This window comes from Seriola lalandi, unplaced genomic scaffold (genome assembly GCF_002814215.2).
Source record: "Seriola lalandi dorsalis isolate HSWRI2012SDOR001 ecotype SW California unplaced genomic scaffold, Sedor1 jcf7180002054949, whole genome shotgun sequence".
NCBI lineage: Eukaryota > Metazoa > Chordata > Actinopteri > Carangiformes > Carangidae > Seriola > Seriola lalandi.
The window spans coordinates 58,006-84,597 of NW_019525500.1; the positions used below are offsets into that span (position 1 = coordinate 58,006).

General features: G+C 41.0%; 1 protein-coding gene across 3 annotated transcripts in view; it reads right to left on the reverse strand.

The window, feature by feature from the left end:
- LOC111645407 (disks large homolog 4-like) overlaps positions 1-26,592 on the reverse strand; it is a 108,243-nt gene that overhangs the window by 39,178 nt on the left and 42,473 nt on the right. For all 3 annotated transcript variants that reach the window (XM_087170468.1, XM_087170467.1, XM_087170469.1), the window contains 7 exons: positions 8,512-8,565; positions 6,335-6,385; positions 4,182-4,306; positions 3,207-3,376; positions 2,730-2,866; positions 1,995-2,139; positions 682-814 (listed from right to left, as the gene is read on the reverse strand). In XM_087170468.1, coding sequence (XP_087026594.1) covers positions 682-814; positions 1,995-2,139; positions 2,730-2,866; positions 3,207-3,376; positions 4,182-4,306; positions 6,335-6,385; positions 8,512-8,565 — 815 coding nt within the window. The remainder of the gene's footprint in view (positions 1-681; positions 815-1,994; positions 2,140-2,729; positions 2,867-3,206; positions 3,377-4,181; positions 4,307-6,334; positions 6,386-8,511; positions 8,566-26,592) is intronic.

A 26,592-nucleotide genomic window follows, 5' to 3' on the forward strand; every position in this document is an offset into this window, starting at 1 on the left:
GGCTGTAATCCCTCCATTAAAATGGATTAAAGACAGTAGAGCAGCACTGAGAATCTGCATGCGTGTCTGTGCATGTGTGTACATATGTGACCCGAGTCCTGAGACAAAATTCGCACTGCCATCTGCCTTTTACTGCCAGACACACACAGTTGCGCACACGCGCAGCAGAAGCAGAGTGAGCAGGGAAGGACAGAGGTCAGTCAGTGTATTTTCAGCTCTCAAGGACTCTGTTTCCCAATCCGATGTCGTGGACCTCTTTTAGAGCCACTAAATACCTCAGAGGGGGACAATAAAGCAGCCGGGAAGTAAAGAGAACGTAGAAGGAGAGAAGCCTGACCTGTGACCCTGCAAACAGCTGCATTCACAATAATTTTTATAAACTACTACAGCAAACAAGAAGCTGCTGAATCTAACACAATTTCCTCTGTTGCTACAGAATTTAAAATTTTCTTTCGTTGACAAACTTTGGAATAGGAAGTGAATGACATGCATGATATTTTTAAACAAATAATGACCTGATGCTGATGTCATCAGCCTGAGAAATGATTTGTAAGAGCTGAAAAGTTGCCCTACACATAGCTTCTGTTACTGCACATAAAAAACCAAAAGTTTTCTGTTTTTGTTTGTACCATCCCCTAAATGTGTCTTCAAGTGTTTGTGTGATCACATGTGATTCCTCACCTGGTGACGTCGTCGTCTCCGGTCATGGCCCTGGGCAGCGGTGAGTATCTGGGTGTGGTTAACGGAGCAGGGCTTACAGACTGACTGCCACTCATGTAGGGGCTTATATGGTTGTCTTGATGTGGGGAGTACGCTGGAGGAGCAAAAACAACAGTTACACATAAAAATAATGTAATGTGTTAAATGTGTACCTACGTGTACTTTCTGTATAGTTCCTACTTTGAAACACTGCTATTATACGACCGGCTCTGATCGGTAAATATAACTTAAAATTTATTGTCTAAGTAATTGATTGTCACACGATCACACAATCAGTTACAGCTCCGTCAGTCAAAGCTGTTGACGGACTGTGTATCATTAGATGCATTGCAGATATATCCAGAGACAGCAATATGATGCTGTTTGGTAATGTGTTATATTCGGGGGCGGCGATAAATAACGTGTTTGATAATATGCTGATTTGGAGAAGTGACAAGTGGAAGTAATCCAGTGGACCACATTTACCCTCTCTGATGATCAGACTCTTGTATAACACATTTCAGACTGTCTGGGGAGGGGTGTGGTCACTGTAGAATCTTTTAGATATTAACATATATTTTTTCACAGTTCTTGAGAAGATTTTTTACCGAGAGTAATAAATGATATCACGACATGGTTTTCACAAAAGGCGAGATACTGATCCATACCTTTTACTGTTAGTGACATACTGAAGACATGCATCTGTATTTTTCTGACAGTTAGGGGTGAGCTTTGTAGTGTACTCCCTCACACACAACCTTGACTGTCCTTAAACTGAGCCTAAGTGATGATATGCACCAGTGTTAAAAGTCCAATAAACTTGTGAACTACATTGGTACCACCTTGTGTTGCATGTCCTGATGGTGGTCTGTGATTTCAGGCTTCCTGTGCTTTCGCAGCAGTTAAAAAATCCTAGAAAAAGAGCTTATAGGAATCTAACTGAGTCTGCCTACAGTCTAGTGGTAAATGAGAGCTTTCTTATAAACTCAGTCACTCAAAGCAAAAATCTGCACCGACAGCTTTGTTCCTTGCTGTTCTTTATCGTTCAGCACCATCTGGCTCTAAACTGTTGTTGCAATAATGTGTGTTACGTTACAACTTTGTGAAGAAAAAGCAAGTCTGGAAGATGCTGGATTGCACAAACCCATGTTATCCAGTGAACTATGAGCAACATCATACATACATATACTGCATCTGGTTGTCTCATGGTTAAGTATTGTACTGAAAGCTCTGTGCTGTGTGTGTGTGTGTGTGTGTGTGTGTGTGTGTGTGTGTGTGTGTGTGTGTGTACTTACAATTTGTGACGTCAGGCGGAGGGAAGTTGTCATTGATAAAAAGGGAGGTGTGTTTGGCCACACGAAGGTACACGACGTCAGGAGTCGACTTGAGCGCAGCCACTGCCTCCTCATGAGTTACCTCCTCCAAACAGGAGGCATTCACCTGGACACACAAACACATGTACTACATTAGTATTTATAGACATGCGCCTTGACACACAGACAACATGTAGACAACACCACACCAGGCTGCAGCAGAAACATACAGTGGGGATGGTATTGTGCAGATTTCGTGTCTCTTAGCATCTACTGTTAGACATTGATTTAATGAAGAAGAAGCTCTCATTATGTTGTTTTTACTTTTATGCTGAATGAGTCTGCCGCTGTGTTAAATCACCTTTAAGAAGTCGGGAGGCAGAGCAGAAGAGTCGCAATCTGATACACGCATACCCTTTTACACTGTACTACTATAATAATAGTATAATAGTCTTATTATAGAATATAACATAGCCAGGGGTAATGGAGATGACATGATGATTGTTTTTGCTCATATTTTGCTCACAGGCTAATAAACCTGATTGTTTATTCTTATCTGACAGTTGTTCAAGCAAACTTCTTCTGGATTATTTCTGTTTCAGTTTTTCTTGCTTGTACAAACAGACTGTGTGATAATTTGCTTGATAACATGTTTCCAAATGCAGGGAAGAAACAGAGAGAAGAGGGACGAGAAAAGCATAAAAAGGTGCCTCTTACAGCTACAAGTTTGTCCCCTATCTGTAGCCGTCCGTCTTTGTGTGCAGCCCCTCCCTCGATGATTTTAGTCACATAGATGCTGTTGTCGCCCGGGACATGCTGGTTTCCAACTCCACCTGCTATACTGAATCCTAAACCTGACAGAGAACAACGACACATCATATTGTTAATCTTCGTCCTGAGTAACCAGAGGGTGATTTACACATTAAACATATGCAGTAGCTGTAATTGTGCCCCTGCTCCCCCTCCCCCCTTGCTTTGACATGCCACCCTCTCCACAAAAGTCACATAGTTGTACCTTGTTTATCGTTCTCACTTGAAATCTCACTGGTTTGTATTCCCTTATAGTTCCTTTAAGCTGAAGGTCAGTACTAATTCAATTTCAAATATTATGTGCTGGACTACAGAGCCAACAAAACACACAATAGCTCGCTGTCTGACTATTACAGACTGTACTGTTTTGTAGTATTCACTCACCTTTTGGCCCTTTGACCAGCTTGATATCCATGATTCTCTCAGTGAGACTCCTCCTGCGTCGTATGCACAGTCTGACCAGACCTCCTGCTTCTTTCAGTGCCTCCACAGCCCCGCTGTGGGTCACCTCCCTGACGTCCGTCTCATTTACCCGGACTATGCAGTCATTCACCCTGCACAACAAAGTCGCATGCAATAAAGATGTCATTTGACTGCCATGAGGAGATAAATTGTGAAGAAATGCAAATGTTACAGTCTCTCACTCTGAAACTAGAAGTGGGAGAGACATATTTATGCGAGAGGAAGCAGAGTGGGAAAGGGTAAAGGGATATTTGACTGATGTGAGTTCTACTTCACCATTCATACAGTAACAGTAGAATGAAAAAATACCATTGACTCTGGTTGTGATCATTAAAGTGAAGAAAGACTCATTTATAGGAAATCGGCTGTGGTACCTGAAGAGCTTCTCTATAACCACTGGCACTGAAATGCCTGGACAAATTGTAGAAGACATTACACTTCATTATTCCTCACTGTAATTACACTGGCAAACTTCCAGTCATCCCTATGGTAAAGCACTAAAGACAGCACATTTACTGTTTCCATACAGCATCCTTAAAGAATGCTGATTGAGTTTGTTGGCTTTGCTACATGGTGACAACAGAACTGCTGTCTAATAATGTCACCTGGTCAATATATATATACCTGAATATATTTGCTGTATTAAGATCATGCAGCAGTTATGGACTGCAGCTTACTGATTCAATTGGCAATTGAAGGGTTTTAAAGACACAACTATTGTTACAGGCAACAAAAATCTGTTTAATTTCAGGGGTCACGACTTGGTTTTGGTTGAGTTTAGAATTCTGATTAGATTTAAGTAAGATGGAGTAAGGTTTGGTGTCAGGCATGTGCCTTCAGGGAAAAATGTAAGTCCAGAACAAAGCCCCCATATTTCACAAGAGAGTGTGTCTCTACCTGAGTCGTCCATTCTGAGCTGCGGCCCCTCCAGGTATAATCTTGGTGATGAAGATGGAGGGGTCTTCTCCGATGTGGGGGTTATCAGTCCCTCCTGCGATACTGAACCCGAGGCCTGAGTTACCCTAAACAGACACACAGACACACAGTGTGGTTTAATAGGAAAAATAAACATCATCTGATTGTCAATATTGGTTTCAAAGGTTCCTCCTGTCCACAAATCAACACATTACCACATCTGACGTACATCGCCTTTTCAAATCATCAAGAAGCATCTACTGTAACAGTAAGCTCTGCAGATATCTCTTCTCAGCAAATGACACATAATAGATCAGCTCTGTGAACTGAACACATTACCTGATGGCAGCCATTGCTCTGTGCATGTTTCTCGCACTCTCTCCTGCTGTGTCATTGGGTATAACGCTCGTGTAATGTCTGCGCCTGTGTTTGCGTGTATGTCCATAGTGTCTTTAAAGCACATCCAGTCAAGCAGACAGAACCAGGTCACAGGAGAATAGAGTGAGAGAGGGGGAGGGACAGAGAGAGAGCCTCAGGGTGAGAGAAACAGGAATATAATGAGGGGGGGGGGTCAGGGAAAGAAAGTAGGGAAGGATGGACGAGGAATAGTGAGGATGGAGAAATAGGGTCAGCAGAGTGGGACTGATGGTGGGAGTGTGTGAAGGAAAAGCAGAATGATGAGAGGGAGGGAGAGGAGAAAGAGAACTGAAGACGAAGACGGCTAGGACAGAGCAGATGGAGTCTTTATGAACAAATACTCTCTGGTCCTATGTGTCTATTTTATGCTTCAGATTCAAAAGATTCTGTTTGTTTTCTAGCAATAAAAGAAGAAATAAAAACAAATCAATTTATTTCTCCTCCAGTGATGAAAAATATGGAGTGTCAACTAACTAAAATAATAATTCTTTAATTAACTTACGCTTACTTGTTACATTGAAACATTACTATAATTTAACTTATTTCAGTGTCACACTGTTTGTGACTATGCAGACCCCAACTTTACCTCAAATATGTCTGACAGCCTAAAATATTAGTGAAATATAAAGTAAACTAAGTTGACTGATGCTGTAAGAAGTACTCAGATCACTGGCTTTGGCAAAAGTATCAAATATATCCCATTACGTACTATAACTGTTCTACATTCAACATTAAAAAGTACTAAAGTATTAACAGCAACATGTACTGTACTAAAACTATAATAGTATTCATTATACATTTGGATGCATTAACATGTAAGCAGTGTTTCAAAGTAACGGTTGGTCAATGGGTAACTCATTTTAATGATTGTCAGTTTGGTAGCTTAATTAACTGAAACACAACCCATCCTATTTTCACATAGTCCTAACTTTCAAAAGTCTGAGTCTGCAGAGTAACTAGAGACTGCAGCTGCTTAGAAAATGTGGAGCAGTAATAAGTAACAATATTTCACTCTAATTGTAGTTGAGTAAAGTAACTAACTATACAATTCAAACACTCAGTAAAGCACAAGGAACTAAGAATAGTACTGCAGTACAGCACTTGAGTAAATATATTTAGTTACTTTTTTACCACTAGACTCCACGTCACGTTTTATAGCTTTACATAATTCGTATACGAATATAGATTCACTTACAACCCAAATAATTGCTTTATTTTGAAGCGTGCAGGAGATGAGAACTGCCAGCAACTTTAAAGCTGACTTTTTAACATTTTACTTTGTAAAATATGTTTTATTTTATTAGATTTAGGACATACAATAAATAATAGCACACTTTGCAAGCTTGTGCATTTTCTAAACACTGCAAATGCTTATTCACATACAGCATGTGAATCAAATGGCCAGTTTCAAAATGCAATGGGCTATTTCAACCAGTTAGAATCCCTTTACAGGAAATATTTAGGGTCTTTTTGCACCTTTTCTCGTTTGCATGTTTCTGTCACAGGTTCCTATTTCTCCTAGTTTAAAAGAGACAGACGTGCAAAATGAGTTGATGATGTTTTTGGCGTGATTATGGAGGAGAGTTCAGGGAGGACAGAGGTCAGTCTGAGCAGATGGAGGTTCTGTCACTGAGAGACTGATGTGACGGAGTACATTTACAGAGTGTGTAATACGCACGCAGGTTGATGGTGTTCTGTCACTGTATGCGAGTTCTTACCCGCTCCAGTGTGATTTCCTCATACTCATAGTCTGCTTCTGTTCCATTCACCTGTTACAGAGAGAGAATTTTGTAAATTAAAGGAAACACTAGAGGCTGTTTGTTTAGATTTTACAGTAAAACTAAAAATGCGGAGCTGTAACGATTAGTTGATTAGTTAAATGATGCTCTTTGACACAATAGCTGGTTTTGGCAGGTACTACGTCCTCCCATGTTGCATCAGACTTTCTTGTTTATCACAGGTTTATCCAATTTCTCACTGTCATCTTACTGTATGCACTGAACACTGTACCAGTCAATGTGATATTTCTGAATACCTACCAGCCTTCAGGAGTTTCTCTTCCAGTTCTAATACAATGTGTGAGCTGATTAACTGATCGTTAATTCACTAATCTGGTAAAACATTATACAACAAGTATCAAAATACAAAAGTGAATTCAGGCATTTGATAATTTATGAATGACGCATGAATCCCACAGATTAAACTGGTAATGCGTGCTTAATGACGATGTACCTCTGATGTCATATTTAAGATCATCCTTGATGAGTTGTTGCCCGTGAGCCAATCACACTGCTCGGCCAGGACTGTACGCACTATAAAACATATTAACGTCTACATTTTCTGACTGAATGAAAAAAGCACACAGAATTAAATCTAATCTGAACAGACTACTATGTATTTTGTGTTCTGCTTGGTATATACTGGGAGATGAGTGTTTTGTTTCTGCTATAACTGCTGCAGGCAGGCATGCACGCAAACACACACACACACACACACACACACACACACACAAATGCAAACACATACACACAAAAACACAGTGCTCGAGTGGCATCCCAATGGCCCATGTAATCCCCTTGGCTGTAATCTGTGTCTCTGTGCAGTCAGATTAGTTTAGATTTTGAATTCCGGTCGTTTCAAACAGAGGGCACAGTCTTCCATCAGACACCACGTACTGTCCACTGATACTTACCGTACACACACATTTAAGGACATATTTACAGTGGATTGGTTCGTAGTTTAAGGCTGTCTATAATTCACTGTAAACATAAAATGTCTTGGAATATTTCATCAATTAATTCAAATTATTGGTTGTACTGTAACTGTATATTTATAATAGAGTTTTAAGATTATCAAAGTTATAGCCAGTGCTTCCTATGGGCACAGTAGGCAGAAACGGCATCATGCATCTGCCATTATGTTTAACTTTTTCCTATTGAAAAACTTGATTGACCCTTGCCTGATATTGTCTTTCAAAGAGTCATCAACAATGAAAGTAAAAGTTTATTTCTTTGTATTTGTTACAGGCGTTAATCACATTTCTTTGGACGAGAGTAACAGTCAATGTGTCGCATCAGTCGTATCAGTGAAATATGTGTGAGAAAAATCTTTTACTCTGTGTTTTATTCCAGGCAGTTCAGCGGGGAGTAATTCCACAGTAATTACATAATAAACTTATCTAACAACAACAGACACAGAGTCTCTGTGGCAGCTGGCAAACCAGTAAAATGACATCTGGATCCATCTAATTTAGGACTGAGCTTTTTGACTAAAACCAGGATGTTACATGTTACATGTTACATTATTCTGCATATTTATTGGGGAGAAATATTCAAATTACTGCACATTTCCAGTAGCTCCAAAAAGTGTTGCAAGTAAAATAACCCTTGATATTAGATTTTATTTTTGTGACTGGAATTGTTTATAGAGAAAACGATTTGATGTAAATATTCAAAAAGTTCCACAATTATTGTAGATATCACTTAAATTTCATACAGAATCTTGAGATTAGAAATATATTGATTATACTGTGAAAGAAATCCTTTATATTCAAACTTTCCAATCCCAAGGGAATAAAATCATGTAAACAAAAACATCATCCTGTTGATATATAATGAAAAGGACATTTCCTTATAACCGCAGCAAATTAGTTCAGCCTTAAGGTGGTATGTTCAAATTAAGGTTGTCCTCACTGTTGTAGCTGCATAAAAATGTCATGTCATTTAGTCTTTATCTTAAATCTATGTGATTTAACCTCACTTGACTTTGACCAAAGTGTCATCTCCACAACTGGCCATAGAGATTTTACAGTATGAGCAGAGAGCAGGTGCAAAGTCCACAGTTGGGTAGAGGTTTAAATTTGATATTGATATACTCTATTAGAGCCAGTACTCACATATGGGGGGGTGTCGACGCTGTCTGTGTTGACCACCACTGGGGGGGGGTTGGCCTGCAAGAGAGAACAGAAGCATTACCAGTCATTTTTAATTTGAAGGATATTATCATGAAAACAAAGACATACAGTATTTCACCACACACACACACACACACACACACACACACACACACACACACACACACAGGCAGAGAGCAGTGATAATGACTTACTCGTCTCATGTTTTGGTACAGCATGTTGAGAACCTCTGCTACAGATTACCACCATGGAGCGACTGCATACACCGCATGACATACTGCACAACCCTTATACTGGACAGTACTAATGTACTACACTTTAACTGTAAAGCTCTGCTACTGTGACATACAGGACTCAATTCAGTACTGCACCTCAAAGTACTACATCACAATACCCTGAACATTTAGATTGTACTCTTATAGCCGGCAGGATATTCTGTATGACATTATTGACACCATATTTTACCACACTGGCCTGACTGTGCCACATTCAGTGTCTTTATAAATCCAAAATGCAATGTGCTGTCTCCTGTCTAACACAAGTGTCTCCTCCCTCCTCTTCTTTTCCCTCAGGTGCTTCTGCTCTAAGCTCAGCCTCCTTTTCCTCCCCGGCCTCCTTCTGGAGTCCAGTCCTGGACAGATCACTGCTAAAAGAGCTAGGGGTGAGAGCAGCAGCAGATTACTGACATTATCTTCCCTCTTGCTTCCTACGCAAGCACAGCAAAATGACAAACCTCACACTAGCCAATAAACAGCCACGGGGTGTCTTTTTCTCCCTTTATTTCCAAGGTAAGCATTAGCCTCCCATCTTATCATTCTACCCATTTACCTCCTGCTTCCCCCCGTGTCTCCTCTAACTTCCTCCACAGAAAATATTTAGCGCTCGCCCGTCCAACATCTGCATTTCTGGTCAACAAACCAGTAACAGATAATCTGAAGGTCCAGTTTTTGTTCTGTAGCCAAAAAAAAGTTCACAAACCAACCAACTACACAAACGTCAAACAAGCTAGCCGACCAAATGGACAGTCCATCCTGACCTCGCAGCATCAGCGCGCAACAGAGCAGCAATAGCATCTATCCCTCTGCACTAATCTCAACCTCTCTCACCCCCCTTTCCACTCTTTTATCTTCTCTCTCTCTCTCACACACACATATATTATCTCACTCCATGTCTCTCTCTCTCTCCACCACATGTCCAACTGTCTGTCAGTCAAACTGACTGGATGCCTGATCCCACACGGGAACAGAGAGAGGAGGAGGGGGGGTGAGTGGGGGATCAGAGGGATTATAGGTATGGTAGGAGGAGTCAAATCTGCCAGATCAACAACAGCAACAAGGAGCAGAGGGCGCAGACAGATGCACCCCCCCACCAAAAAAAAAAAAACACAGATGCAAGTAAAAAGAGAACAAAAATCGACAGTGTGAGAACAGACGTGGAGGAAGGCTTAGAAAGAGTGAATGAAAGAGATGAAAGGGATACAGTACAGTAAGGACATGCTGACAGTTGCAGCTGTTAGTCCGTGTGTGTGTGTGTGTGTGTGTGTGTGCGTGTGCGTGTGTGTGTGTCAGTGTGTGTTTATGTGAATGAAAACACTATTTTATAGAAGAGAGCACAAGGTTCTGATCTAAACTGTGTTTGTCATCTAAAAATTTAGATGAGCTATGTCTCCTCATATTTTGCAAAGATAACCAGTCAAGTATCCACTCTGTTAATAGATATTTAGTCAACACAAATTTAGTTTGGAGGGGAAACAACATTAGATGCACTGACTGCATTTACTGTAGGAGTCTATAGCCTCTGACACCGGTTCCTTTTATGCAGAACATCTTCACGTATCAATAATTCTTTGGTTTGTCTAAAAAAGCGACACTGACTGAGTCATCTCAGCTGATGTCAGTGTAACCACATGTATGAATTCAATTTGTCTGTCATTACCTCACACTTACCAGTCCGTCGCCTTGCCTCAACCCTATCTGACTCCTTCATCAATGTAACAGCAGTATGAACAGCGGTTAAACGTCTGTGTGTGTCTGTGTGTGTCATTCACAGAGCGACAAATCCAGTTGGTCGGTCAGCTGGTGATTCCATTGACACGCCATGTCGGACTGCATGCTTATGTAACATCAATATGTGTGTGTGTGTGTGAGAGGTTGTGTTACATGAAAAGGCCAAAAGACCAAACGTGCAAATATATACAAACAAGCACACACACACACAACATCCATATCCAGACAGTGTTTTGTTCCTCTGTGCAAGTGATTGTCAGTTGTTATGTAATTGCTGTTACACCAGCTGTGTTATCGTGGCATTATGGCCTGGTTCAGTCCAGCACAGCGCAGCTTAGAAAGAGATCCAAACTGATCAGACAATGAGACAGACAAGTGCTTTAGCCACAGTTCTCATGCTACAGTGTTCAGGATGGTTGCTTACTGAGGCTTGTTGAAGTAGGTGTGTGTGTGTGTGTGTGTGTGTGTGTGTGTGTGTGTGTGTGTGTATAGTGTTTGGGAAATGATCATCCATCAGTGCAGTGTGCTGTTTTCAGCTACTACACCATCATCATAATTAGGCTTCAATTATCAATTATCAAGAATTCCACAATGTGTAATGATGCACAGCAGCAATTAGTTAAATTATCAATCAGTGCAGTGTGCCATATTATGTGCACACTCATATATATAATAAACACAATTAAAGCCTAAAGGAAAAATGGGAAGAGTCACAAACAAAATCAGACACAGCGATGATTGATTGCATGCAGGTAGAACATCTGGAAGCTTCATTCAAAGGTTTGTTTCTGTACCATCTGACCTCATTTGCTTCACAGTCTGCTACTTTACATTTTATTTATAGAACAGAAGACCCATAAGAGCCATTGTAAAGTGGTGAAGACTGACGCACACACTCACACACACAAATGCTCCCCACCTAATATCGCTACGACTCCATCTTCATAAAGTGTAATGAAATTCCATCTGACTAATGAGCTAATCAGATGAAGTGTGACGCTAATCAAACTAGAATGGCCGTGCTAATCACGCTAATCAGACTATCACTACCTGCTATCTCTGATCTCTGCGTCCACAGCAGATGTACAGAGAAAAAAACGACCCTAACAACAGCTAACACACAGCTGGCATGCTGCTAAATCACTACAGTACAGTTTACACAACACACACATCCTGTTACACATGGACGGCTATGCTCTTTTGATTATACCATTAGAAGGATGAAATTGACCATAACCATTCTTACACTGCTATTATCATCTTTCTGTAATGTTCAATGAACTGTGGGCTTTGTTTTTCTGATGAGTTATTTTTGGTAAACCCTTCATTTAGCCACAATCTGCTTGGTCTGTTAGTTTTCTATATTTCCCAGAATTACTTTCAGCATCCCCTCAGAGAGAAGAAAGTAACAGTCACATCCCGCACACATTATGAATATGTTGACAGCTCAGGGCTCAGGTTTAGTGGAGAAAGCACTGGAGCACTTGAGGCTGTCAGTGCTTCACTTAAAAGGGCAGTTTGACGAGGATAATGGCAACATTACAGTAGTGACCTTCCACTTCTGAAATGCCTGCCCCTCCGTGGTCAGATTACAGCAGCGAGTGTACTATGCAGACTCGCCATCACAGGGTGATTATTGTGTGTTACATTTGTTCCCTTCTCTCTTTGTCCCATCATTCATTTAGTATCTAATATATCTCGTCATGTATTGATTCCAGGAGTACTTTGAACGTTAATGGAACACGCAATCAATTTTGACTGCGTAACCTGTGCTGTTTCCTGATAGAGTCATTCATACTTCGTTTGAAATTTTAACTTCTATTCAGATAATATGACTGTCGAAAACAAACAAACACAAAGTTATTTAAAGAATATGAAGTCTATCTCTTGTTTTGCCCAATAATTTTTTTCAATTTTACTGGTAAATAAGATAAAGTGAGTTAAGATGTAAGAAAAATAAAAGCACTGTAAGAAAATTGTGCTTTTTACTTCATATGTTCACAATTACCATCAGCTGATGATTAACAGGGTTTATTACCATCTTGAAGTGGTTGAATAACCGAGTTGCGGGATGTCTGTGTGCGGCACTAATGGATGTAAGTGTCAGAAAACAATATCATAAATCCAAATGAAAACTGTGTGGAACTCCTTGTCCTTGTGCAGAGTGGAAGTTTCGCCACATACACACCTTTAAGACAGACGTATGGCTGTTGGTCAAGCATCTCTTTTAATACCTGACAAAGGTGCATGACCAAAACTGGCTTTTAAAGTATACATACTCTGAGCAAACACTGGAGGAGAGGAGGAAGTTTTAGTCCAATTGCATGTATTTTTTTTTATCACAGCTTGTGCTCTGTAACAGAATAGAGTCTCCTTTTGTATCACAGGTGGAGGGGAAGTAATTCGCCAAATGCACATGTGCTGTCCTCTCCTAGGATCAGTGGCCTGAAGCGCACTACTACTACTACTGTATACAACCACCCATCTACTATCCAGCCATCAAACCTACCTGCACATGGGCCTGTATTTGTGGAAAGTTGTGTATGAGCGGCACATGGGGGGAAGTTTCCACTGAGTGTGCTGTCCAGATATACGTGTCATTGGGCCACGGCCTGCTCACAGCCTTGCACTTGGCTTTGCTCTTCGTGGGACTCTTCTTCACGCTGTCCCTCAGGTTGGGGAACTTCCCTCGGGTGCCCCTGGTGACCAGGGTGGTTGGCAGTGTGCTCCACCCATATCCGCCTAACCCTGAACACAGGGGGAGCTGTGGTGAGTGAAAAGGGTGGATAGACAGCGACTGGGAGGCATGAGGAAGAGTAGGAGGGTAGTGGTGGTGATGGTGCTGATACTGCTGGAACAACGAGTGGTGAGTGGGCGAATGGAGCTGCATCTGCTGCTGTTGATGGTGGTAGAGTTGATGCGTGGACTGCGAAGAGAGCAGGTGACTGGGTGAAGCTTGAGGATGGCCCTGCGGCTGGTTTTGAGGATGATGCTGCAGCTGATGATGACTTGGCGACAGGTGAAGCTGGTGGTGGCTCGGCGAGTGCAGTAGGTGATTTGGCGATTGTGGAGCCAGCTGGTACGTCGGAGACGGCGGAGCTAGCTGATGACTTGGAGACGTTGGTGCTATGTGGTAGTAGCTCGGAGATGGAGAAAGAAGCAGATTTTTGGGTGAATGGCAGCCGTGTTTCGGCGAATGGGGATGGTGCTTTGGTGAGTGCAGCGGCGAATGTTGCATTTGATGATTCGGTGTCTGTATTTGCAGTAAATTCTGGTTATGCTTCGAGTGAGAGAGGCTCTTGCCCGATTTGGCCTTTCCTTTGCCGGATTTGCCCTTTGCGGCGCCACTGCTGGGCTTCTTGGGGCTACAACAGAAGTCATGGCTGTGGAAATAAGTTGTCATAACTACAAAGATTTATAAAAAGTCAACAAGATATCCTCCTGTCTTCTCTTATCTTCTTATCTTACTCTCACCACATTGTGTCCTTTAGATGCCAAAAGGGAGTAGATCCTCAGAATCACTTGTGTCCGAATAATGTAGGTCACGCCTCTACAGAACCACCAATCCTTCTTTGTGTCCGTACAAAGTTGGTATTCCTGCCCTTCCACTCTCTCTTTGCCGTTGTCAGTGTCTCTCAGTGTCTTAAGATAACTGGACAATCAGAAAATTAAAAAACAATCCTTCCTTTATTGGCATTGTTTCCATGTCTTCTCCATTATGGATTAGACTATCCGCCAGTCCTGAAAAGCAAAGCATCCTCCTTTCATGCGATTTTGAACACTCGTCTGTGTGTTCTCCCCTCAGGAGCACCCTGTCCCTCTCACCGGCTCCCAGGGTTACAGGGTCAGTAGTAGGACAAAAGGGACAGGTTGAGCCTCCTTCCAGCCCTGGCTTCTCGTAGGGTGTCTCTGGAGAGGATGCGAGTCGGTTCATGCACCACTGGAAGATTTCTCTTTCTCATTCCACGATTATGCTCCACTGCAATGGTCAGTCACTTGGAGTAATTCATATTATCCACCTATGTTGCTGCGCACTCTGGCTTTGAAGCTGAAGTGTTAGTCGCTCTGTAAACGATGCAGTTTGATTCATGTGTTCCCAAAGAAAAAGTAGAAGGTAAAACAGTAACTGAGCTCAGATAAGATTCCTAGGTTTGACTTTTCTGTTAAAGACTCAGAGAACGTGACAGTCAGAGTTACATTAGTCTTTCTTTTTTCATGTTGTCTGGTTTAGTCTTTCTGTTGATTTAATATTAGGCCAAATCTCGATCCACAATTCTCTTTCTCCGCCTCTCCCATCTTTCTATGCTGCCTCCCTCTCTCAGTGTCTGTCCCTCTCTCTCTCTATCTCTCTCTCTCTCTCTCCCCTTCCAACTCTCCCTCTCTCTCGCTCTTTCCCGGACCAACCAATTAGGGACTTCCCTGGACTCCTGCACATGACAGCAGCCAGGCATGACTAATCGATAGGCAACCAGGGACAGTGATACAACGCTCAGAGCTCAGTCAGTGTGTGTATGTGTGTATGTGTGTGTGTGTGTGTGTGTGTGTGTAAGTGTGTGTGTGTGTGTGTGTGTGTATATGTGTGTGTGTGTGTGTGTGTGCGCACAATGAGTGGAGAGCTGTGATTGGTGGAGGCAAGTCCCTTCCATCAACCTTTGTCTTGTTCCTTTAAAGCATCACAAGGCAGGCCGGGTCAGCTGAAATAAAGTCTATGAAATGCCTGCTGTGAGTTTGTGTGTGTGTCTCTATGCGTTGGCCTACTTCCTTTTGAGAACGTATCTGTGTGTGTGTGTGTGGTGTGTGTGTGTGTGTGTGTGTGTGTGTGTGTGTGTGTGTGTGCGCGCACACCCGGATGTATTTACCCATTATATGTCTCCAGTCTCTATCATGTACTGTACATGCAAGCCAACAGAGGCAAGGCTGCAAGTGTTGTCTAGATCTCATGATGACCGGGAAGATGCAAATTCATGCGAGTCCTGAACTATGAGAGACACGGCTTGGTTGCAGTAAACAATCCAGTCTGGTAAACAATGCACATCTGCTGAAATGTTGAAACTGGAATCCAGTTATGTAGGAAAATGGGTTTTACAATTTACTATAAGAAAAGTTGGTCTGAGCGGACGCTTCCTACCATGTTGTGGTTGACTGGGTGTCGAACCTCAACCCCAAATGAATTGTGTTTTGTGTCTTCAAAATGGTGCCAAAAGTCATTACCAAGTGTTTGCTCTGATTCTTTGAAATCTTTTTTTGTGTATTCCGTGATAAACTAAGCCATGAATTGAATGTAAATTTCAAACTTCAATTTTGAATTTCATTAATTTCATACAGTTTCTAGTCATACAAACTTCTTTCATTAAAGACCCTGTACATCTATAAACCCACACAGATGATTTTAATTATTTTACCTGATCATTTTTTGGCATTTTTCCTAGAAAAAGAATAACTTGAATGAGTCATTGATTATTTTAGTGGTTGCAGATTGATTTTCAGGTGATCGACTAATTTATCAATTGCTTCACATCTCAAGAGTTGAAACCTTTTTCATCATCATATCTTCATCCAAAGGTGTAATCGGAAATAAATGATAAGTTCTTTATAGAAAATATGTTAATACTTGTGTTTCTCATTAGCAAAGGTTTTCTTGGTAGGGTAACCAGTTCTATGATACAATACAGTCATGAGCTAATTTGTGACATTATAATAGTCCCATCACACCATACTCCAAAACACTTGGTTATTCAGTTTACATTTACTTTAATTAGATATAGAAAAATGACAAAAACACACAATAACCAGGAAACAGACAATATTTTTCATATCAGATTAATTATAGCTTCTGGCGCCCTACAGCTGGTATTTAGGAAAGAACAGGAGCTGCCACTGCTTTGTACATTGAGCTGGAAAGACGCACACACACAAACAAACACACACACACACACACACACACACACACACACACACACACACACACACACACACAAACACACACACACACAAACACCTATCTAGTTATGGCTAGTAGGTCCACATCTTTATAATGTCAGCTAATATATGCCACAACTCGCCCCAAACCAACCTGATAAGAGGGAGTGAGGGAGGCAGATAGAGAGACAGAGGAGCCACATTAAAAAGCAGCACCCGATGTGAAGAACACAAAGACATGAGGAGAGGGTGAGGGTGGTTGAGAGAAAGCCTGTTATAGCCGCCCAGTGTGTTAGCGGGTATGTGTGTGTGTTCCCTGTGTAAAGTGCTGCTAGCGCTGCAGGCTAACCGCTCAGTCAGGAGAGGATGAGCAAGGAGAATGGGCTGTTAGCATCACAGTGCTAAATCAAGCCAGCATTAATACAGTGCTAGAGGGTGGGGTAGACAGGGGTGGGGGCTGCTGAGAAATGAAGATGCAGGGATGGGGCGGAGGGTGGTTGAAGACAAGAGATAGAAATGAGGATAGGGAATGAGGCATCTAAAATGAACAAAGCTGCCCTGGAGGACTCGGCTCAGGGTTTGAGTTTTAGGGTAGTTGTTTCAAATACTCCAGTTTAATCTGGCAGAATAACTACTATATAAATAACTACTATATGTTTAACTCATTTATAATGACTGGCATGATTAATACCTTCACACAACACAAGTGACGACCTGGAAACTAGGCCCTCAAATGTTGTCATGTATGTCAGCATGCCCACACCATAATAAATCAAATCTGCTTATTCTTCTACCCCCACTCCCTTTTGACACAGCTCTGAAAATTATTATTAAATAACACATTAATAAACACATCAATTAGTTCAGTTCTGTTAAACAATCAGCTGAAATGAACCCCCATATATTATATTCTATGTCAGACTGACGAATAGAAGTTTAAAAATCCAGGAAAAAAAAAAAAAAATCCATTGAGCGTAAAACCTTTTCTACTCCTCTTAATTAGTGCAATTGATATATTAATTAGTCTAGTCAACAGGCACACATACTACTCTTCTACGACTAGTCATTCTGTCTCAGAGTGTAGTTAGCTGCTGATCAAATTTAGCCGCCAAAAGAGCAACCACCGCTCTCATGCTGTTGCCTGAGCGCGTAATGCGATTCCCATCACTCCATTACCTGTGTCCAGTGTCAAATCCTCTGAACACTTGCCACCTCTTTGTTAGCGCTCCCATTCTTTCCTCCTTCCTTCTTATCTCTAACCGCCTCAGCATTTTAACTCAAAAAGTCATGTCTGTCTTTGCTGAGCAGAATATAAGAGGATCAAATCTACAAAAGGGAAAGCAGACACGTAACACGGAAATAACATCTTGGGCGGGGGCTCTAGTGATTTGCCAGAAAGACTTGTGTAAAACATCCAACAAAAAATCAATATATCAGGATTTTCCAACTCCTCTGTCTGCAGGGAGACAGGGTTGTGATATGAAATGTCACCAGCAGGGGGGCCTCAGACTCCACAGACTGAGAGAGCACTGACTGGAGACTAAAGGTGAAACAGTTCTCTATCACATACAGTATGTCAACAAAAAGCATTGAATCCTCACTTTTTAGAAGCTGGAATTGGTGAATAATTGGCATTTGTGGTATGAAAAAATGTTTCAAATGATTTTTTCAAAATAACTGCCATTTAATTTTCTGTGGAATAACTGTGTGACGGCTGCGGCTACATTAACATCATGCGAAGGTAAAAGATATGGAAGAGACTGCATCTCGACACGGCGGAGCTGTGGTCGCCATGGATCCGGTGGGTGAAGTGTGTGACATGTGAGGTCACAACCTGAGATCTTCATTATCATACATCACACCAGCAGCCACACACAACATGGCAGAATAATCAGTATTCATTTAGAGAGTCTGCCATCATCAGAGCTGGGATTTGCTTTTTTTTTTTTTTTTTTTGGGGGGGGGGTAATGGTGTGGTGTGAAAGGAAGCACTGTTACACAACTTAACTTGTATTGCCAAAAAGGAATGAAAATAATGTCAATTTGGACCATTTGTGTTTAAATTAAAGCAGCACTAATTCATAAAATATGTTTACATCAGGAGCAGGATGATTTAATGTGAGGAAAAACATGTCTAATCCAAAACAAAACACAGAAAACACCACTGAAGTGCCATCACTGTATCAAGCTGTTATAGCTGATGTGTTAACCGACAATTGCCAACAATTAAGAATCCAACAGAGACAGGAAAAATCTGACTTCCCTTGGATTCCTGTGTCTGGATTATTTTTTAGCAGTGGTCTGGTTTCCACCAAATCCTGCCAGACTTCTTCACCAGCCACAAATTTTAAATTTCTATAGAGTCTTTGCATTTTCATGCAGAAAAGGTGGTGGATACTCAGCTTGTCTTGTTGGAGACAGCCTTTGGGATGTTGCAAACAGCCACAAAACCCAAGGAATGTGTGTGTCAGTCACTTTGCTCGAGCTAATGTTTGCAGAGTCACAAACATTCAAAACAATATTTAAATTGATTATGAGTTCATTTGTCACTTCTTGTTGTCAGAAAAGAATTCCTACGCATGTCCAGAAGTCTATCACTAAAACAGGGGACACTGAATCCACAGTATCTCAGTGGAGGCAAATGGTGGGATCGTGGTTCTTGTAGAAAAAGGTGTAACTACATACAATCTGTCCAACTAAATAAGAACAAAGGGTTCTTGAGGACTCCCAAGACCAACCTGTCCCACAAACTGCACAGTACAATTGACCTTAAAGTGGATTGATGAGCCCGCTGTGTACAAAGCCTGTGCTTTCTAGTAACTGCAAAAGTCTTTTCAACTTCCATTAGAGCAGAATAAGACATCTGTTGAGTGTTTGCCTTTTCAGTAAGCAAACTTAAGAGATTCAGAATCACTAGGAGGTTTTTACTGCACATTATGACAAATAGTCCTGCACAGTACGATCACTGTACTTAAATAAATTCCTGATGAATTATTTTACCCAATCAAGGTCTGAGGTCCAACGTGTTGTAAATTTAGTGAGTAAGTGGGATTTTTGGGTTTATTCAGTAAAGATTTTTCATCCTGTGCAAGAAGTTTGTCTGAAAGCACAAGAGACAAATAACAAGATCAACCATTTCAATTACAACATATTCATTATGAAATGTTTTTATCCCCAATATGTATGTTGTGCTCAAGGACAATTTTTCTGCCAAAGCTCATGACAAAATTTGTGATACTTTGAGTTGTGGAGAGATGTAGTTTTAGCTGTGTAGCACAGACTAAAAACAAGGAAGACTTCTCTGAAAGTAGCATATGTTTGCTATACTATGCAATGAAGTGCAACCCAACAACCTCACTCATTATTCCAAATACCATAAGCAGGGCTATTACATGCTGTAACTGGATCTGAGAGTTAGTAGTGGGGTCAGCAGAGGTGGAGCTGAGTCTTCTACGCTCTGTCGAGCAGATCTCAGGTGAACCTCCTCTCATACTAACTGTTGACCTCTGGAAGTGATCCTACTTGTGGGGCTGTTGGGTAAGATCACTTCTTCAGGTCAGGACACACAGATCAACACTAACTGAGTGGCTCATTGGACATGGTGTTCAGGCTACCATACTCTCTCTTTTCCCATCTATCCGCGTCACCCTCTTTCTCTCGCTCTTTCTGCCGAAACCCTAGCTTGTCCTCTGTTGGGAAGACCGGCTGTGCCTTACTCCAACTGTGTTCCAAAGAATCAGAGTGAAGTAATTCTGCTGTAATGCTATGCTCTGTTAAGGATATGGTCTCAGTGTCTGTTACAGATGAGTTTGCCTCTCTGTCTCTTTCCCTCTCTATCTAGGTGTCTACTGTGTCTGGCAGCATTGAGATCTCTTCCACCAGACTTAATTAGAAACTGTTTGCAGAGTCTTGAGATGCCATTGCTGGCAGAGATGAAGGAGCTGCAGCCACCGCTGCAACACATCACAAACATGATTTAAAACTTCACAGGCTAACTTCCAAAACTGCAGTGTCTGTTTGCCAAGTACAGTAGTTCTTCATTAGTCCTCCATCCTTTCTGTAATTTATAACAATATAACAATAGGTTGTTCACAGGCTCGGATCACAGAAAAACACAGGCAATACAGCGATATGACACTGATAATGACAGAAAGGCTGCAACTTTATTTTCACTTTCACGTCTGCTGATTATCTTCCCAATTGCTTGTTTTGTCTAAGAAGCGAATAATGCAAAGTGATATATTAAAATATTTAGCTTTATTCAAACAACACCAAAACCCAAAGATATTAAGTTAATTATGATATACGACAAAGAAAAAGCATCAAATCATTTAAGAAGCAGGAAACAACAAATTTTTTATCATTTCAGTTTGAAAAATGACTTTATCTTCTGATGATTAACTAATCAATCAGTCTACAAACTGTTTCACCTCTAAATGACAGATTAACCTGCAAACATGGAAAACTGTTCCACCCCAGTCAAATCTAAGCCTCAAGTCTGAGCAACAAAGTCAGATAAGAAGTTATTTCATTTGTAACTTGATTCCCTATTGAGTGCAGGTCCACAGACATGTATTTTATTGAGCCTCCAGTTACCAGCAACTACTTTAAACCAAATGCAGTTTTGTTGATTCAAAGCAACATTTAAAATCTGACAGTGAAGACCTGGTGTCATGGCACAGACAGGCTCCTTACTCCTTGAACCACTGGCGACACTAAGGTCCCTTTGTGTCATAGGATGCCAAAGATTTTCATTCCATTAAATTTTAATTTTAATCAAGTAAAACATACTGATTGCCCAACGAGGAGGCACAACAATTACAGGTCAAGAGGGATAGCATCACACACATTCGACAAACTCTGCTGTTGACTTGTATTCTTTGCACAACAATAGCTTTTCCAATTAAAATCTACCGATTCTACTGTAATGATCCTGTCACATACAGTAACACATCCATGTGTGACTGAGGTACTAATATCACTCTACCTGGTGATATCACACTGGCAGACAATGTTGTTGTAAGATAAAAACCTGACTCTCTAAAGCAGCAACGACATGAACACACAAAGGTTTGATTCACATCATCATCATCATCATCATTTATATCCAGTTATGAAGTCGTTATGTGTGTAGCAGTGAATAGGTCAAGCCTTCAGTAGTGTCAAACCATTCTTTACTAATTACAGGAGGATAGATGGAGCTGTCATTATGTTGTGTTCAGCCTCATTAGTAAGTGGTCATTTTAAGTGATTGCTTGTGGTCAGCTAATCTGTGTTGATTATATCAGCAGAGAACAGACTGGAGGTAGGAGACTGCTGGAGAGGGAGGAGAGAGTGAGTCTGTGTGGAGACGTCGGTGTGTGTGTGTGTGTGTGTGTGTGTGTGTGTGTGTGGGAGAGAGAGAGCCGATATGCAAGCTTCATCCCACACACAGAAGGTGACGCAACACCTCGCATACTCTCAAGCACCACAAATCTAATGCGCTGCTCACTGCTACAATACAGTGTGTGTGTGTGTAAGTGTACACACATGTGTGTTTGCCAGTGTGTGAGTGTGCAAGCAAGTGAGAAAGTATGCTAATAATTTAAGTTTATACAAACAATAATCTGTTTCCCTTAACTCTCTCTCTTTCTCTCTCTCTCTATATCTCACACACACACACACACACGCACACACACACACACAAAACCACACTTGTCATGCTCTGCTTGGTGATCAGCATAGCAGCATCACCATGACAGCAGCTGATGCCGCCACAAGCTTGGCCAGCATCAGAGGAGGAGCTCTTGGTTACCATGGACAATGGTGGTCCAAGTTGTAAACATTTGCATTAGCCCCTCCCACTGATGACATCACCTGCGTTACTATCAGGATTCATTAAAATATAAACCCATCTGAGGACTGCTTGTTCTGAAATTTAGGAAATGAACATGAGTGATTTTTCTTAACTGCTACTACATGAAAGGTGACAGGAAACAGCTGATCAGGATCAACCACAGACAGCAGTGCACATCAGTCGTGGTGCCTTGAGGGTTTCAAACAAGTCCCAACACGTCAATGTTTCTGAGTCATTGCTTTTAACCTTCAAGTTGCTCCAATATTTATTCCCATATGATATCAGTTCAGCACAGGCATGGCAGCTTTGTGGTTTACAGAGAAAGGTGAAGGATACACCAGCAAGCTTTAATTTTGTTAAGTAAATGTACAACCGTAGCAAATGCTCCTTCTCTCTAACTCCTGCACTGCTCCATTTCTATGTGGTGATGATGTAAAGTTTCTGACTGAGCAAAGACTGTGGGAGGTGAAAATTCACAGTTATGGTGCGAAGGCACAAAAATACAGCTCTTACTTTGGTTTATGACAGACTGCCCACTCGGCAACAGATGATCTATGGAAGTAATGTTGCAGAGAGTGTGATTGAGTTTCATCGTGTACAGGTAGAGATGGATCCAGTTTCTGCTTGAAGACAAATGCACCTAAATTTGCTGCCCACTGCCACCACCACCAAAGAAAAAGAAACAGATCTAAAGAAAGACAGAGAAACTAGAGAAGCCTACACATGCACAGTGGTATCCCATGAGGCACAGGGAAAGTGGAAAGTTTTCTTAGGCAGCAGAAGGATAACGAGCCACCCTCTGCAGGTGGGAGGTGTGTGTGTCGGGGAGAGTAGGTTGAACTGTACTGTATACACGCACTTTGCAGTATGTTTGAGAGTGCTAATGATGTGTCTCCAACAAGTTTTCCATTTTAAAATGACCAATATAAATAACACTTCTCTTTCTAGCAAAAACTGCAGATTTGCTACACACTGTTTTACACCTTTCAGTTGTGAAAAAATTTTAAATTTAAATAAAAATTCAATTTTAAATACTTCTCTTCTCATTTTTTGCTGAGTGGGAACATCCAACATGTAACTGTAAAGGTGGTAAAGCTAAAAACCTTCTTACCATTGATACGTAATCTACTCCAACATATGATGGATTGTTCCTGTTTACCTCAAAACCAATCCTGATAAAGTGACTGATTAACTGATACGAAGCCTCAGATGGTCAGCTGACTTGATGTGTGTGCTCTTTATGTTGATGGATACATCATTATCTGAGAATGATGTGCATGATATACTTACATTGCCTGCTTTGAGCTAATAGACTATCATATTTCTCTCACAGTCCTAATCAATCACTAATTCACTCCTTCAGTGTCTCTCTCTCTCTATCCATCTATCGCCCCATCTCTCCTGCTCTGTCCATCCCTCTCTACCGCCATTTCCTGTGGCCAATAAACACCTCTTTAAGGCTTTTAGAGCTCTTTCTCAAGAGCCAGGATGACTTTCGTACCTCTGCTTTACCTCACTCATCAATTATACAGAGACAACATGTGGGCTGTATGAGAGTATATAGTCAACAACACAAACAACAGAAAACAGTGGGGTAAACCCTTTATCTGTGATTATGGTTACTGATCAACTCAGGTGAGAATATAGTATGAGTTCTAACACACATAAATAAGATAAGACAAACACTTTGCCGAGCTGCACTGAGCTCCTGAGGCAACATAAAAATCTGCATTTTGCAAGAGATGCTAGAAAATCACTTAAAGGGAGATAATAAATACAATTGGCTGCCAACACCGGAGCCACTGAAACAGACAGATTGACTGGTGGGCTAATAGCACATGGCATCAATACTATCATTGCCAGCAAGGAGGAGATTTTGCATTGAGATGCTGTCCAGTGAGATAAAGTACCACGTCCGGACTCTAACGTGTTCCAGACTTCTACATGTCACATTGTTTTGCTCTATGACTTTCGACAGATGGACTAAATAATTTGATTAAAGAGCAATGATGGTTGGTCTATCCCTGAACACTTACATGCTAACACACATGGACCCACAGAAAAAGAAATACAGACACAGAGTTTGAAATGTGTAGCCACATCAAACCAGCAAAGACAAAAATCACCCCTCTCTCTCTCTCTCTCTCTCATCAACAGGGCCAACAGCTATGTGTGTACGTGTTTAGTGTAATGGCCCATCAGTCATGCACTAAGTGCCTTAGACAGGAAAATGGCAACACCTTGGGAAAACACTGGCCAGTATGATTACTGCAAAGGGGTTGGGGTGAGGGGGGCGAGAGTCAACTTTTTCCATGGGCCAAGCTGTAAATCTGCAGACAAGTGCTGCAGGGCTGAACAATGTGAGTGGCGCCCCATCCATTCAGATCAATAATGCAGGTTTGAATCCAATACAGACATTACTGTGTTTGTCATCTGCAAGCCGAAAAGTGTGTAATCATTTTTGTAAAGCAGAAAAATACAGGAAAATGCATCATCAGGCTTTTCACACAAAGTAGTAACCATGATGATGTATTGTATGCATAAAATGCACATACTTTTTTACGTACTTAGCTATTTATAACAGTGTAATTAAGGTCTTAAAGGGTGCCACAAGTTTATTTTCAATGTTTTTTTGTTACAGATTTTAGTGAGCAAGCGTCTCAGGGTGTGGGGTTCTACTTTTTACAAACTGGGTTCAAAGGCAATCACAAGAGCAAATTCTGGGCATCAGCTCACAAGTGTGTCACCAAATGACTCTTGCAAGTTTGTTGACCAGAGGCTCAAGCATAAAGCTTTAACTGATGGGTGAATACACTTCTAGAAGGAATCCGGTATTAGCAGGTGGAGTTTGGGTGGGACTCAATAATGGCCAATCAGATCAGCTCCCAGCAGCATTTCCCTAATGGGCCATGAGTTTAGGCCAGCTCCTCCTCAGAGAAAACCGTTCTTCTCAGAGAGAAGCAGAGTTCAAGGCAGAGCATCTTTAATATTAATAAGCAAGACCCCAAAATATTCTTCCAAAGGCAGATGATGTGCATTTTTAATGCACATTAAAAAGTGAAAAAAAGAAAAACACCTACACATCAAACAAACCTACATGAAAGGAATTTAAGTTATTTTGAAGATTTCTCTGTGTTCATAGCTGAGCGCTTGGTTTTTGGATGGAGAAGGTGCTTTGGATTTTAGAAAATCTGGACAGATAGAGAAGACTTTGATGCATTATTGAAATTTGCATAATGCAATTACTGTGGCCAAAGCATAATTTTTTGCAATATTATGGAAGTGGTAAAGAGAGGCTTGCGAGTCTTGCTTAAGGCTTAAGACAACTTAAAACTGTTTCCCTCAGACAGTGGCTGCAGAGGGAACCCATGTTAAGATCCTCGTAACAGAAGTCGCACTCGTACTCGTGGGTCCTTCGTGGGTTGCTGAATTGCTTTGGTTATTAATTAGGCAATTTATGCAAGCTGCTGGTGCGATAATGCTAGTTGGTTCGCACCAGTGTTCTTTATGAGTTTTGTTAGCGTTATGCGTCCTGTTTATTTTGCCTGAACACATTCTCATTTAAATAAAGCTTCATGTATCATTATTATAACAATGTAGTATTCACAGTGTCATCATTAAAGCATTTTGTTTCAGCATGTGGAGAGTTATTATAATGGTGATGTAAAGGAGAGTTAACTGAAATTAAAGCTGGATTTATATTTGTTATCAGCAGCAGCCCCACTGTAGATAAGCTTCAGCATAGGTTTTGAGTTATAGTCCAGCATCGTTTTCACCCACTGACAGCAGGACGTATGTATCATTCACGATCAAGCCATGTAGTCTCTAATTATATTACTTTGTGATACAGAGCAAATGTGGGCGATATGTACTAGAACTGGAATTACATCTTTGTCTTATCTAATGGCGATCCCTGTGTTGACATTAGTTTACTTTTAGTGGAAATGTCTTTGTTGTCCTTCTTAAACTTTCTTAATGTAGTTGTAATGTTCTCGCAAAAAACAAGCAACCTTATGGTCTTCATGTGATTTCTCTATTGACACTGTATTGCTGACATGTTTGAAGAGGCACACATCAGCTATGGTGTAGCCACAGGTACTACCAGCTTAAGCTTTGTTGTAACCCATTAAAACGAAAGTAATTACTCAGCTTAAGTCAGTAAATCAACCTGTGTGTGTGTATATATATATATACACACACACACACATACACACAGGCTGATGATATATATATATATATATGTGTGTGTATGTGTGTGTATATATATATAAAATATATATATATATATAAAATATATATATA